The sequence below is a fragment of the Anser brachyrhynchus genome, assembly GCF_964034855.1.
Source record: "Anser brachyrhynchus genome assembly, chromosome: W".
Classification (NCBI taxonomy): Eukaryota; Metazoa; Chordata; class Aves; order Anseriformes; family Anatidae; genus Anser; species Anser brachyrhynchus.
The window spans coordinates 24,898,794-24,912,198 of NC_137704.1; the positions used below are offsets into that span (position 1 = coordinate 24,898,794).

A 13,405-nucleotide genomic window follows, 5' to 3' on the forward strand; every position below is an offset into this window, starting at 1 on the left:
ACAGCGACAGGGCAGGGGGTCCATCCCCATTTGGGGTGTCTCACCCCAGTACCTCTCCTTCAGGCCCTGCAGGGAGTCACTCCACCAGTCTATCTCCCGCTCACACTCCCTAATAGCCCCCAACCTCTCTACCTCCTCTTTGAGTTCCGCCACCAGGCAGAAATCAGCTTCTATTTATCTCTCTGAAGGCTGCCAACACCAACAACTCACAGAACTGAAGCATCTGAGCATACGCCCACTGTAATAGAGAAAAAAATAGAATTAACATGACTACAGCTTCCTTTCTAGAGGAAAAACAAGTGCAGATACTTAAATTCAATCAAGAAAATGCATCATCATGATATAGTCATGTCAGACAGCCATTTTCATCTCTATTTCACAGTAAGGTGAGAGAACTGGTTGTGATCAGAAGCTTAAGATTATCATTGTCTCATGGGCTCACAAATACACCCCCCCAACTTCTGATTGGGTGGTTACAACCAAATCCCTTTGGAAAAAAAAAAAGAAAAATTAAACTTCTCTTCTACCCCCAAAAGGAAGAAATCTTAAGCCCTAAGGATGTTCCTATTTAACCCTGAATTCCCGACATAAAAAGGAGCTATTTATTGTCTTTTATTCATTATGTTAACTCAAACAGTAACTTATAGCACTGGCCTTCATAGTTGCTAACAAATTTACCCAGTGAAACTAAAATGGGAACACAAATACCTTATTATTAAGGTTATTAAGGTCTCGTAACTAAGAGATATTTTTAGTTCCAAATTAGAACTAAGCTGACAGTCAGTTTTAATAACAGCAGATATTAAGACTATTTGAACGATTAACTAAGCTCTTTTCTGTACACCAAGGCCACTTCCAGTAATCTACAATTGAATCCTAACATGTATGCGCTTCATGAAACACATAATGAATGCACTTAAAGTTACCCTAACACTTATTTTAAAATAATAAAGGGAATAGAAATCCAAGCTAACTTTAAATCAATAAAAACACCTTGGAATTGAGTCAATGATCAGGCTAAATTGGCTAGTTAACCTAAATACTTATTTATCTGAACACCCTCCGGCAGAACCCCCTCCCCCCCCCAAAAAAACACACACACAAGAACAGCAAGGATGTTTCTGGCATACGTGCTCTAGGTGAGACAATAAGATGAAGTAAATGCGGAGAAAATAGATCAAAAACAGACATTTCCCAATGATGAATAAATCCAGCTCAGTGAGTCAGACAAAAGGGAAGACACTACCAAGTGTTCAATGCGTGATACTTTTCAATTGTTTCCCCGTTCTCCCCCGAGGACACCGGAACACAAAAGACGCAGAGGTTGCCGGGTTAAGTTAAAAAATGAAAATGCAAGCGGGACGCCAAGCTGGAGTTGTGGAGACCAGTGCACTCCCGGCCGGGCCCGGATCTCACACCAACCTCCGAATCACGATTGATACATCAACCGCCGCGAAGCCCCACACAACCCCCCTCGTTCCCAGCGAGGGCTACAGAAGCCTCATCGTATCGTTTCCTTTGTTTGCTCTGTTGAGTGGGGAGGACCACCAGCCCAGCCCACAGCCTTCCTCCACAGCAACCACCATACCAGGAACCGAGAGGGAGGAGACCACACCATGGTAAGCGAGAGACTCCCTACCACCTCTCGTCTCGCGGAAAGCAGCGGAAACGCTGCGGGAAAGCTTAAAGTATCCCCAATATCACTCCTCTACACACACTGCCACCACCCTAACAGCTCTTAAGAACCAAGCCCATTATTCCCTTCCTCCCCCCCATTCCTCAGTGCTCGCATACCTGCTACGGGGGGCGGAGGAACAGGAGTGGGGGGGGCGGAGCGAGAACCCCCCCAGCGGATGTTGTAGGCGCTGCAGATGGTTCCGGACCGTTCCTGGGAGAGCGGTGGACGAGGTGTGGAGCTAGCAGCGTCACCACCACCCCTTTCTTTCCGCAGTAGGGATACGTAAAGAGAGCACAAGAGTTAGATGAAAAGAGGAAAGGCAGGCGAAACAAAGAGAGAATTAGGGAGAAGAGAAAAACCCGAACTGACTGGTTCCGCCTCCTCCTAGCCGCTGCTAAGGCCTGTACGCCCACGCGCGGAAACAACTGGGGGGAGGTAGGGCGCATGCGAAGTGGCTCGTGGTACTATTACAGCCGCCCGCAGTCATCGAACCCCATCCGTCGGGGACTATACAGTAATGGACAGGGATTTTGCGTGTAGTCAGAGAGTACGGTCTGCTCTTCCAAGGGGAGAAAAGCAGGAGGCGTGTGCGCCTTCAACAGCTCAACCCTATCATAAGAATAGGGCATTGGGTAGGGCTATACATGCAGTGATATAAAGGGAATAGAGTTTAATCTCGCCCCTTGCCATAATAACAGACACATCTGCACCCAATTAATGGTTCTGTTTAAATTTGCAAATGCAGCAACTTTTTAAAAATTCTTACACTTTTTTGTTTGTTTGTTTAACAATTTTGGGGATTCACTGGCTGATGTCTACTTACAATTCCATACCTAAACAAATATTAAGGTACTAGTTGGCTACCTTTTTTTTTTCCTTTTTAAATAGGCTGACTTAACAAATTACTTGCAGTGATAAACCAGTCTAAAACTGGGGTAATCCTGTGCTTGGTGATTTTGTGGATTGTTGTTTTTTTTTTTTTTTGTGAGATTACAGTGTAAAGAAATTATATTTTCTGTGACTTTTGTTGATTTAAATTCTTAACTTTTGAGTATTTACTATAGAGAGTCATTTGCTTTTAGTAAACAAAGATATCAGCTTGAGACATATTTTCTGGACAGCTGAAGTAGGAAAAGGTTTGTGGTATGTGCTAAAGCCCACATACCACAAATTTGTTGTATGGTTTGCCTGAAGGTTTGCTGACTTTTTCAGACTCATCTTTTAACTCAGTGCTTACATTTTGAGGGCTTGCTCTTATTTATTGGCTGTGACCACCTATAGCCATAGGATGAACTTGAAATCCAAACTTTGATTTGTATTTGCAAACTTGTATGTCACTGAGCCTAAAAATTAAGCATTTCTATACTTTTGCATGTCCAGAGTTCAGATCAGACTTCAACAATGGCATAGATACAATAGACTGTCTACCACAGACATAAATCTTCCAGGATGTTGATTACCCTGACCTGGATAGGTAAAAGACAGAAAGAAAGGTTATATTTCTATGGAGAGATGGAGTTGGAAGGTTGTGCAAGCCTGGAGCACATATGAAGAGGAAAAATAAATCAAAGAATTAAACTTGTTATTTCAGGCTTTCTGCTCACTGTGGGAGTAGAACAGGGTAATTTATAGTTTTAAAATGCTGTTAGTAGGTATAGGATAATGATTACTTTGTCATAATAAATTAAAGGCAATTAATATTTTAAGGTAGTATTTCTGGGAAATGGAAGATAAATATACCATGTTTGTGTGAACATATCTTAGGAATAGAAGATCCGTAAAATTCAAAGCTGCTTTAGATAAATGGTCTAAATAGTTCAGCTTTGCTTAAATGCAGTTTCTACCACATTCTATTGATACTCTGAGGCTACAGTATATTAGGACACATATGGGTCTCTCTGAACCTGAAGAAAACAGCTAGAATTGGAAGGTATGGCTTTATAGGAAATACACCACTGAAATCATTAGAAAAATTATTTTTGCCTGACATGCCTTGTAATGCTGACTTTGTTTGTTTGTCAGAGGGATGACTCCTGAGACCCAAAAGCTTCTATCAGAGATAAAACTTTCAGGTAAATAGAACTACACTCTGCTGAAGTATAGCATGATTTGCTTAAGTATAAGGCACTAATAAGGGATCTCCAACACAAAAAGGCAGCATACAGAGGATGAAATCAGAGACAGGCTACAAAGGAAGAATTGAGACATTGTCCAGGTATATAGGGATGGTATCAGGAAAGTTAAAGCTCAGTTTGAGACTTTTAAGGAATATGAAGAGCAACAGCAACTTCCACTATTGCATTAATAGTAAAAGGCTGAACAGGGAAAATAGGGGACTGCTACTGAATGGGGTGGATGATTTAGTGATAGCAGACATACTGATAAGGATGAGGTACTTGCTGCATAAATTTCAAGAAGTATGTGCATAAAAACAGTAAAGCTGTATAGAGTTCAACTGAAGTTGAGCTTTTGCCAAATTGATTGAGAAAAGTTTGTTAAAACTGTTTTTCACAAATGTATCCTTGAAAACATGTTCTGTAAAGATATGTCAGTAAGCCTTCCTATTCTGTATTCACTCAAAAATTTGTTGCCTTTCAAACCCTCCATTGTAATAATTATTACCATTATCTAGTTGTACCTAGGAATAGCAGACGTATCTAGGATCACATTATGCAAAGTAGTATACTTTGATGAGCCTCCTTTCCCCCTCTGTCAGATTGCTCCCCATCTATCTCTAAAAACACCTCTGCCAAAATATTTTGTGGATGCTGCACTTTATCCCAAGACTCTTCAAAGTGCACCCCTCTTTCATGAGGAGGTAAGCTTGCACTTTCAGGGGAATACCCAGATGCTCAGAACTGTGCTCCACACCCTGTCATCCTGGGATTCCCAAACTAGGCATTTCCTGCCTTCCTTACCTTCCAAAGCACAGGTGAGAACATGCCTCCACTCTCAAACAAGACACAAAATACTACCAGGAATGACAGCTGTAAGATGGTGGAAGGTGTATGTGTCTTCTCTAACTACTAATTTAAAATGAGGATGTTCACCTGAGAAGACTTATTTAAAATCCTCTCTCCCTGACTAAAGTTTCCTACTTCCTCAGAAGCACGGCTTACTTACAGCCCAATGCTATTGGACAAACCAAGGTGAGGTATAAAACCACTCCCTTCTTTTGAAGCTGTGGTTTTGAAGGGTAGAAGTACCTTTTTACTTTCATCATTGCTCCTTGGGTTACATGTTGAGGTTACCCAAGAAACAATCTCCTTTTTTTAGTTTCATGATGTTCCATTTGTTGTGTAAGAAAAGTAGCTTATATGAAACTCATAGTATTCTTGACAGTCCCAGGATCTTATAAGATTAAGTACTCTCCAAAATAGGATCTACAGTCAGCTTCTTATGACTGAGTCAAGTAAAATGTGTAGCCATTATTTTGACGTTTTTTTCTTTAGTGATGTTGGGGTTAGCTCTTGAAGGAGAGTATGGCCAGCCATTTGGCAGTCAAGTTAATAATCATTAGAATCACTAAGGTTGGAAAAGACCTCCAAGATCATCTAGTCCAACCATTTCCCTACCAGCAATGTCACCCACTAAACCATGTCCCGAAGTACCAAGTCCAACCTTTCCTTAAACACCCCCAGGGATGGTGATGGTACCACCTCCCTGGGCAACCTGTTCCAATGTCTGACTACTCTTTCTGAGAAGAAATGTCTCCTCATTTCCAACCTAAACCTCCCCGGCGCAACTTGAGGCCGTTCCCTCTAGTCTTATCACCAGCTATCTGCGAGAAAAGGTTGACCCCCAGCTCCCCACAATTCCCTTTCAGGTAGGTGTAGAGTGCAATGAGGTCTCCCCTGAGCCTCCTCTTCTCCAGACTAAACAACCCCAGGTCCCTCAGCTGCTCCTCACAAGACTTGTGTTCCAGACCCCTCACCAGCTTCGTTGCCCTTCTCTGGACTCGCTCGAGCACCTCGATGTCCTTCTTGTAGTGAGGGGCCCAAAACTGAACGCAGTACTCGAGGTGCGGCCTCACCAGAGTAGAATACAAGGGGATGATCACATCCCTGGTCCTGCTGGCTCCACTATCCTGATACAAGCCAGGATGCTGTTGGCCTTCTTGGCCACCTGGGCTCACTGCTGGCTCATGTTCAGGTGAGCATCTATCAGCACCCCCAGGTCCTTTTCCTCTGCACAGCTTTCAAGCCACTCTACCTCAAATCTGCAGCGTTGCATGGGGTTGTTGTGACCAAAGTGCAGGACCCGGCACTTAGCCATGTTTAACCTCATCCCATTGGCCTCTGCCCATCGACCTATCCTGTCCAGGTCCCTCTGCAGGGCCTTCCTACCCTCTGGTAGACCGATGCTCCCCTCCAACTTGGTATCGTCTGTAAACTTACTGAGGGTACACTCAATTCCCTCATCCAAATCATCAATAAAGATATTAGAGAGGATAGGCCCCAACACCGACCCCTGGGGAACAGAAAAGAAGTGATAAAATAAGCAATATTTAAAATAGAAAGTTGCCATCTAGAGCAATTCTGCTGTATTTTTGCATTTATAATTTCATAAGACATATAGATATTTTAGGTAGATTTGTTAAATAAATAAAAAATCCAAGAAAATTGTATTCTAAGGGCTATCTGTTGTCTGTAGACCTATGTAGTAGGGGTGAACTTCAATAACTAAGGCAAACAGTCATAGAAGCCTTGAAGGAAGAAATTTCTGGTAAATATGATTAGAATCACAGAGGCAATCCTCCTGCATCTCAGAAGAATGGACTCTTAGCTTTGCAACCCCATAATGGATAATGATACTCCTACATACCCTTGCAATCTCTGGTTTCTAGGCTAGGAGAACAGATCTTCTAAAGACCTACAACTTACAGAGGAATATTGCTTTTCTCAGGCAGTATATATGTGAAAACAAGTATAAGAAGAGCACATAGCAAAATGATCTTAGTAGGGAACTGTGCCCATTTTCCATTGCTCTGAAACTCCTGATCTTTGAGGAAGTGGGATGGGGCAACAGGGGGGTGGGGGGGTAACATTTGTCTGTTGACATACCTCTTGAAAATCACAGTTCTGTGAGATTTACCTTGAAAAGAGAAAATGCCAGGGAAGTTAGTGTTTTTCAAATGAAACAGTGTTCTGACTGTCCTATCCCTGTCATAGTAAGAGAGGTGGAAATTACTATCTAGGGCTACTAGTAGATATAATTTTATTTTTACAGGTAGACTTATACTCAGCTTTGGTTCTGATCACAAAATCTCTGCAAAGGGAAAATAATAGACATCTCAACTTATTTTTCCATTTTTTCTCTCTCAAACTGATCAAGTTATCCAAATCTAAATGTTTTAAGAGCTCTGCTCTCAAGAGTTCTGTTCTATATCACAAATCATGAACCTGCATTTGAATATTTTCTTGTAATAGTTGAAACTATTGTGTAATACCAAATTTGAAGCTAGACCAAACATTTTAAATAATATCAAGGTTATTCTAAGCCCTTGTTACAGAGTGGTTGCTGTTTTGTAGCATGTAAAACACCAGCAGCTTTTGCAATAAGCAGAGTGCCAATATTATATACGCAGCTAATGCACAAGATAAGAAGTTACAGATCCCAATTCCCTACCTTCACTAACCTCATGGGCCATTTACCCTGGAAGTCAGTCTCCCTCTTCTGGTCACATGGTCTGTTGTGATTGGCTGGCAGGACCTGCCACCCACTTCCAGTTTACCCAGTAGTACATCAGACCAGGAAGACCTTTTCCCTACATACACACAGGGTTATTATTTTGCTCTAACCATCATTTTATGGCAAGGAGCTGCCATTTTGTTAGACGTCATAACACACGTGTTTTCATACTGCTCTGTGATTGGCTGATGGCCATTTCTTGACACCATCATACCCACATATTCTCAGGAAACCCTGTGATTGGCTGGCAGGACCAGACAGCCTTTCCTGTTTACCTTAGAATTGTGAGAAAAATCTCAAATAATTTTCTTCAGACAGGATCTTCTGTGAAGCTATTTTATTCGCAACTGCAATGGTGGGTGTCCTGCCAGTTAGGAGCACATTTTAGTAAACAAATCATAACCTTTTATTCCCTATTACCGACGCCTGATCTCCTCCCCTGTTTCCTCATTGGCTGAGTACTACAGGTTCACAAGCTACTTGACGCTCCTCTGTACCATATATGTACAATTTTTCTTTTTTTTTTTTCAACCCTTTAATTTCTCCCTTTTCCCTTTTGTTTCCCTTTCTTATGTTTTGGGAACCTGTGATCTTTGTTTTACTGTTCTCACACTGCTCATCCTGTTTTTCTCAGTCTTCCACCTTATTTTGGAACAGTGAGGCCTTCTGTCCACTTATCTACTTAGCATTTCTCCTTATTATGACTACACAACTACCTTGGAATACAGAAAATTAGTTCTCTACTGCAAAAACACAACTTAGTTTCTCACAGAATTATGTCAAAGCAGGACATCCCTTCCACTGTAATTACACACGGTCCTCCATGTTGTTTCAGCCATCATTTTGTGGCTGGTAGCCACCATTTTTGACAATGTCATGCTCCATGTGTTTTTATACTGCCATGTAATTGGCTGGTAGGACTAGCCACCCCTACCAGTGTACCCAAAAGCACATCAGAAAAGGAAGACCCCTCTCACTGTATCACAGAATCATCTAGGTTGGAAGAGACCTCCAAGATCACCCAGTCCAACCTCTGACCTAACACTAACAAGTCCTCCACTAAACCGTATCACTAAGGGCTACATCTAAACGTCTCTTAAAGACCTCCAGGGATGGTGACTCAACCACTTCCCTGGGCAGACCGTTCCAACGCCTAACAACCCTTTCAGTAAAGAAGTTCTTCCTAATAGCCAACCTAAACCTCCCCTGGCACAGCTTTAGCCCATTCCCCTCGTCCTGTCACCAGGCACGTGGGAGAACAGACCAACCCCCACCTCGCTACAGCCTCCTTTAAGGTACCTATAGAGAGCGATAAGGTCGCCCCTGAGCCTCCTCTTCTCCAGGCTGAACAATCCCAGCTCCCTCAGCCGCTCCTCGTAAGCCTTGTTCTCCAGACCCTCACCAGCTTCGTTGCCCTTCTCTGGACTCACTCGAGCACCTCCATGTCCTTCCTGTAGCGAGGGGCCCAAAACTGAACACAGTACTCGAGGCGCGGCCTCATATGAGGAGGCTGCCACCGCTGACAGCATCATTCCCCACGTGTTTTCGTATTGCTTTGTGATTGGCTGGCAGCCATTTCTCAACACATACTCACGTGTTCTAAGATCTCCCCCTGACTGGCTGCCTGGTTTATTTGGACCAGGAAGTGCTCGGATATAAAATATATACATTTATATACAATGTATACTTATCTAGAAATATACATGTACAAATAAGTATAAACATTTTATTTAGACAGATACACTATGAATTTTATGAAAAATTTGATTGGATTATAGATCAAATTTCTGATTATTTACATCAGCTGTTTGAACCTGGTGATTAGGCTTAGCTTCATCCTGAAGCTGTCCATATGCATGACTCTATATTCTCCCATGATTAAACAGTATGAATGTTTTGAAATTTTGAGACTGTGTCAGTACTCTCCTGCAAAGTAAAAGGGATCTGTGTTTTGATCACACTAGCTATCATTATTGTAAAAGTTGTTGGGGGTGGGGTATGCAGAGCCCTGCAGCCTATCCCTCATTCCAAAACTATAAACAAAAAGTACTATTTAATTGATCAAGAAAACAGAAACAATAATCTATTTTGTTGGGAGTCTCACAACATAAACAGCAGTGAAGGATCTGATGGATGTGGAACTATTAAACAGATTAAAAGAGCTACATGACAAACTGGGGAGGTCTGTGCACAGGAAGGTCATGGTCAGTGAAATCCCCTTGTTTAAGGAAATGCTACATGTTAATATACACATCATCCTCCTATTTGAGGGGAAAAAGGGTTCAGGGATTTTTAAGCCAAATGACACTCTTAGATATTTGTCCTGCTTTCAGCTTGGATAGAATTAATTATCTTCATAGTAGCTGGTGTGGTGCTGTGTTTTAGATTTAGGATGAGAATAATGTTGATAACACACTGATGTTGCTGAGCAGTGATTATAATGAGTCAAGGCCTTTTCTGCTTCTCATGCTGCACTGCCAGTGAGTAAACTGGGGTAAGCTGGACACTGACACCTGGCTACTCCAATGCTGGGATAACAGGGCCAGTAGCCTGGAATTAGAGGGCAACGAAGCCAAGCATCTGGGATCCCTTTCTAGGGAAGTGGGCAATGACAAAGCAATTGGAACAGGGGCACAAGCCCTCACCCTCTGGAGGTGACTCCTGTCAGGCATGAAGGAAAGGTATCCCTTCAAGGAAGATGTTACATGTCACCCAGGCAAGTGGACCAGACCACCATGGAGAAAGGCCTCCAGGACCTGCGGGAATTAGCCATGCTGGAGATGATTTATGACATGACATATGATTTATGATTTATGACCTAGACAAAAAAAAAGACCTTATGATTTATGACCTAGACAAAAAACAGATCCCCAGTGGTCCAGTTGAAGTTAAATGCATGAGAACCATGTGGATGAAGTTTATACGGAGTGTACCATCACCATATGCCAACTCATTGGCAGTAATGACCTGGAAAGACAGAGAGGAACACACGCTGGATGAATTAGCTGGCCAACTCCAACAATACAAAAAAAAATATTTCTTCTCTACAGGTCTGTGTCTCAGATGTGTAGAAACATTCTGAAGAGGTCCACCAACTCAAAGAGAATGCTTAGGAGAAACTGTTGTGAGAGTTCCAATATTTCGAAGAGGATATGTCCTACTCCCAGTGTACAAACTCTGAGAAACGCTCTGTAGCCAATAACATAGGCTCAGGCGAGGATCTCAGTGAAGTAGCATTTTTATTCGTGATTGCAATGGTGGGCGTCCTGCAAGCAGGAGCGCGCCTACTAGTTACATAGTACAGTTTATATACTTTCTCTCTCGACAACCGGGACTGTGAGAAAAATCTCAATAGTTTTCTTCAGACAGGATCTTCTGTGAAGCTATTTTATTCGCAATTGCAATGGCGGGCATCCTGCAAGCAGGAGTGCGCAGTAAAAGTTTATCATAACCTTATATTCCCTATTACCTGACACCTGATTTCTCCCCTGTTTCCTCGTTGGCTGAGTACTACAGGTTCACAACCTACTCACAGAATCACAGAATCACAGAATTGTAGGGGTTGGAAGGGACCTCGAAAGATCATTGGGTCCAACCCCCCTGCCAAAGCAGGTTCCCTAGAGCAGGCTGCCCAGGTAGGCGTCCAGACAGGCCTTGAATATCTCCAGAGAAGGAGACTCCACAACCTCCCTGGGCAGCCTGTTCCAGTGCTCCGTCACCCTCACCGTGAAGAAGTTCTTTCGCATGCTGGTACGGAACTTCCTGTGCTCCATCTTGTGGCCATTACCCCTTGTCCTGTCCCCACAAACCACTGAGAAGAGGTTGGCCAAATCCCTCTGTCTCCCACACCTCAGGTATTTATACACATTGATGAGATCCCCTCTCAGTCTTCTCTTCTCCAGGCTGAACAGACCCAGGTCTCGCAGCCTTTCCTCATAGGGAAGATGCTCCAGGCCCCGTATCATCTTTGTGGCCCTCCGCTGGACTCTTTCCAGGAGATCCCTGTCTTTTTTGTACCGGGGAGCCCAGAACTGGACACAGTACTCCAGGTGAGGCCTGACCAGGGCAGAGTAGAGGGGGAGGATCACCTCCCTTGACCTGCTGGCCACGCTCCTTTTAATGCACGCCAGGATCCCATTGGCCCTCTTGGCCATGAGGGCACACTGCTGGCTCATGGCCAACCTGTCGTCCACCAGGACCCCCAGGTCCTTCTCCTCAGAGCTCCTCTCCAGCAGGTCGTCCCCCAGCCTGTACTGATATGTCCGGTTGTTCCTTCCCAGGTGCAGGACTCTACACTTGCTCTTGTTAAACCTCATTTGGTTTCTTCCTGCTCAGCTCTCCAGGCGGTCCAGGTCTCGCTGAATGGCAGCACAGCCTTCTGGCGTGTCAGCCACTCCTCCCAGCTTTGTGTCATCGGCGTACTTGCTGAGGGCAGACACTATTCCCTCGTCAAGGTCATCGATGAAGATGTTGAACAGGACCGGACCCAGCACCGACCCCTGGGGAACACCGCTAGTCACAGGATGCACTCAATGCACTTCTATACCATATATGTACAATTTTATTTGACCAACCATTAATTTCTCCTTGTTCTTTTTTTTTTTTCCTTCTCTCGTGACTAGAGGGCCCGTGATTTTTGTTTTTCCTGATTTCGTACTGCTCATCCTGTTTTTCTTAGCTATCCTCCTTATTTTGGGACAGTGGGACCTTCCCCTTATCTGCTTCACATACTCCCCACTGCTATGCTGCACAATCACTTTTGAATATGCAAGGTCAGTGGAATTTTCCACTGCAAAAACACCTTCTATTGCAAAAACACAACTTTGTTTCTCACAATTCCCCCCTCTTCTTTTCTTACTCCTATTGTTGTTTTTGCACCTCTTCACATACTGCACTCTTGAGTTTTTCCAAAATTAAGGCACAATATTCTTCTTCCGATGTCATGGGGGATGACACATATACAATGTTTATTATATTATTATTATAATACAAACAAATAGTTTTTATTATTATTATAATACAAAGTTTTTATTATTATTATAATACAAACAGATAGCTGTTTCAGCCAATTCTATTCAGGTAACCACGAAGTTAGTTTCTCCCAGACGTTTCTAAATCCCCAGGAAGTGTCATCTTGAGCCGCTCTATGTAGAATTGTGAGAAACAAAGTTGTGTTTTTGCAGTAGAGAATTACTTTTCTGTATTCCAAGGTAGTTGTGTAGTCATAATAAGGAGAAATGCTAAGTAGATAAGTGGACAGAAGGCCTCACTGTTCCAAAATAAGGTGGAAGACTGAGAAAAACAGGATGAGCAGTGTGAGAACAGTAAAACAAAGATCACAAGTTCTCAAAACATAAGAAAGGAGAAAGTAAAGGGTTGAAAAAAAGAAAAATTGTACATATATGGTATAGAGGAGGGTTGAGTAGCTTGTGAACCTGTAGTACTCAGCCAATGAGGAAACAGGGGAGGAGATCAGGCGTATGGTTATAGGGAATAAAAGGTTATGATTTGTTTACTATAATGCGCTCCTGATTGACAGGACGCCCGCCATTGTAATCGCGAATAAAATAGCTTCACAGAAGAGCCTGTCTGAAGAAAATTATTTGAGATGTTTCTCCCAATTTGGGGGCTCATCCGGGATCTTGTTGCCTACCGAACATTTCTTGCCACCACAGACAGGAAGGTGCACCCTGCTGATTTCAGTGGTCCCGTCGGGGGTGGTGGGTTGTCTCGGTATGGCCGGCAAAGGACCGAGACTGTTAATCTGAAGACAGGCTCTGCGAAGCTCTGGGGAGAAGGGAGGCCAGCACTGACATACACAGACACAGCCCAGATATAGTTCAGCCCGGATCGGGAACAGACACGGGGATTACTGCTGAAAACCCAGACCGGGAAGCTGTGCACGGACCGAGGTAAGGGAAACTTTACCGTATCTTGCCTCGGGTTGGGTTCGGGGAGACTCTTGTGTGGAGCGTGAATGAGACGCACTTTCAGTGCGAAGCGAGTGTGGAGTCCCAATCCACGAGGTTCTGTAGT

General features: G+C 43.4%; 1 protein-coding gene across 1 annotated transcript in view; it reads right to left on the minus strand.

Moving 5' to 3' along the window:
- The window catches only part of LOC308184777 (AN1-type zinc finger protein 5-like), a gene marked incomplete at its 5' end in the record, with an annotated part of 47,845 nt that extends 38,806 nt beyond the window's left edge, over nt 1-9,039 (minus strand). The window contains one exon of the mRNA XM_080572316.1: nt 8,669-9,039. Coding sequence (XP_080428442.1) covers nt 8,669-9,039 — 371 coding nt within the window. The remainder of the gene's footprint in view (nt 1-8,668) is intronic.
- Nucleotides 9,040-13,405: the final 4,366 nt, after the last annotated feature.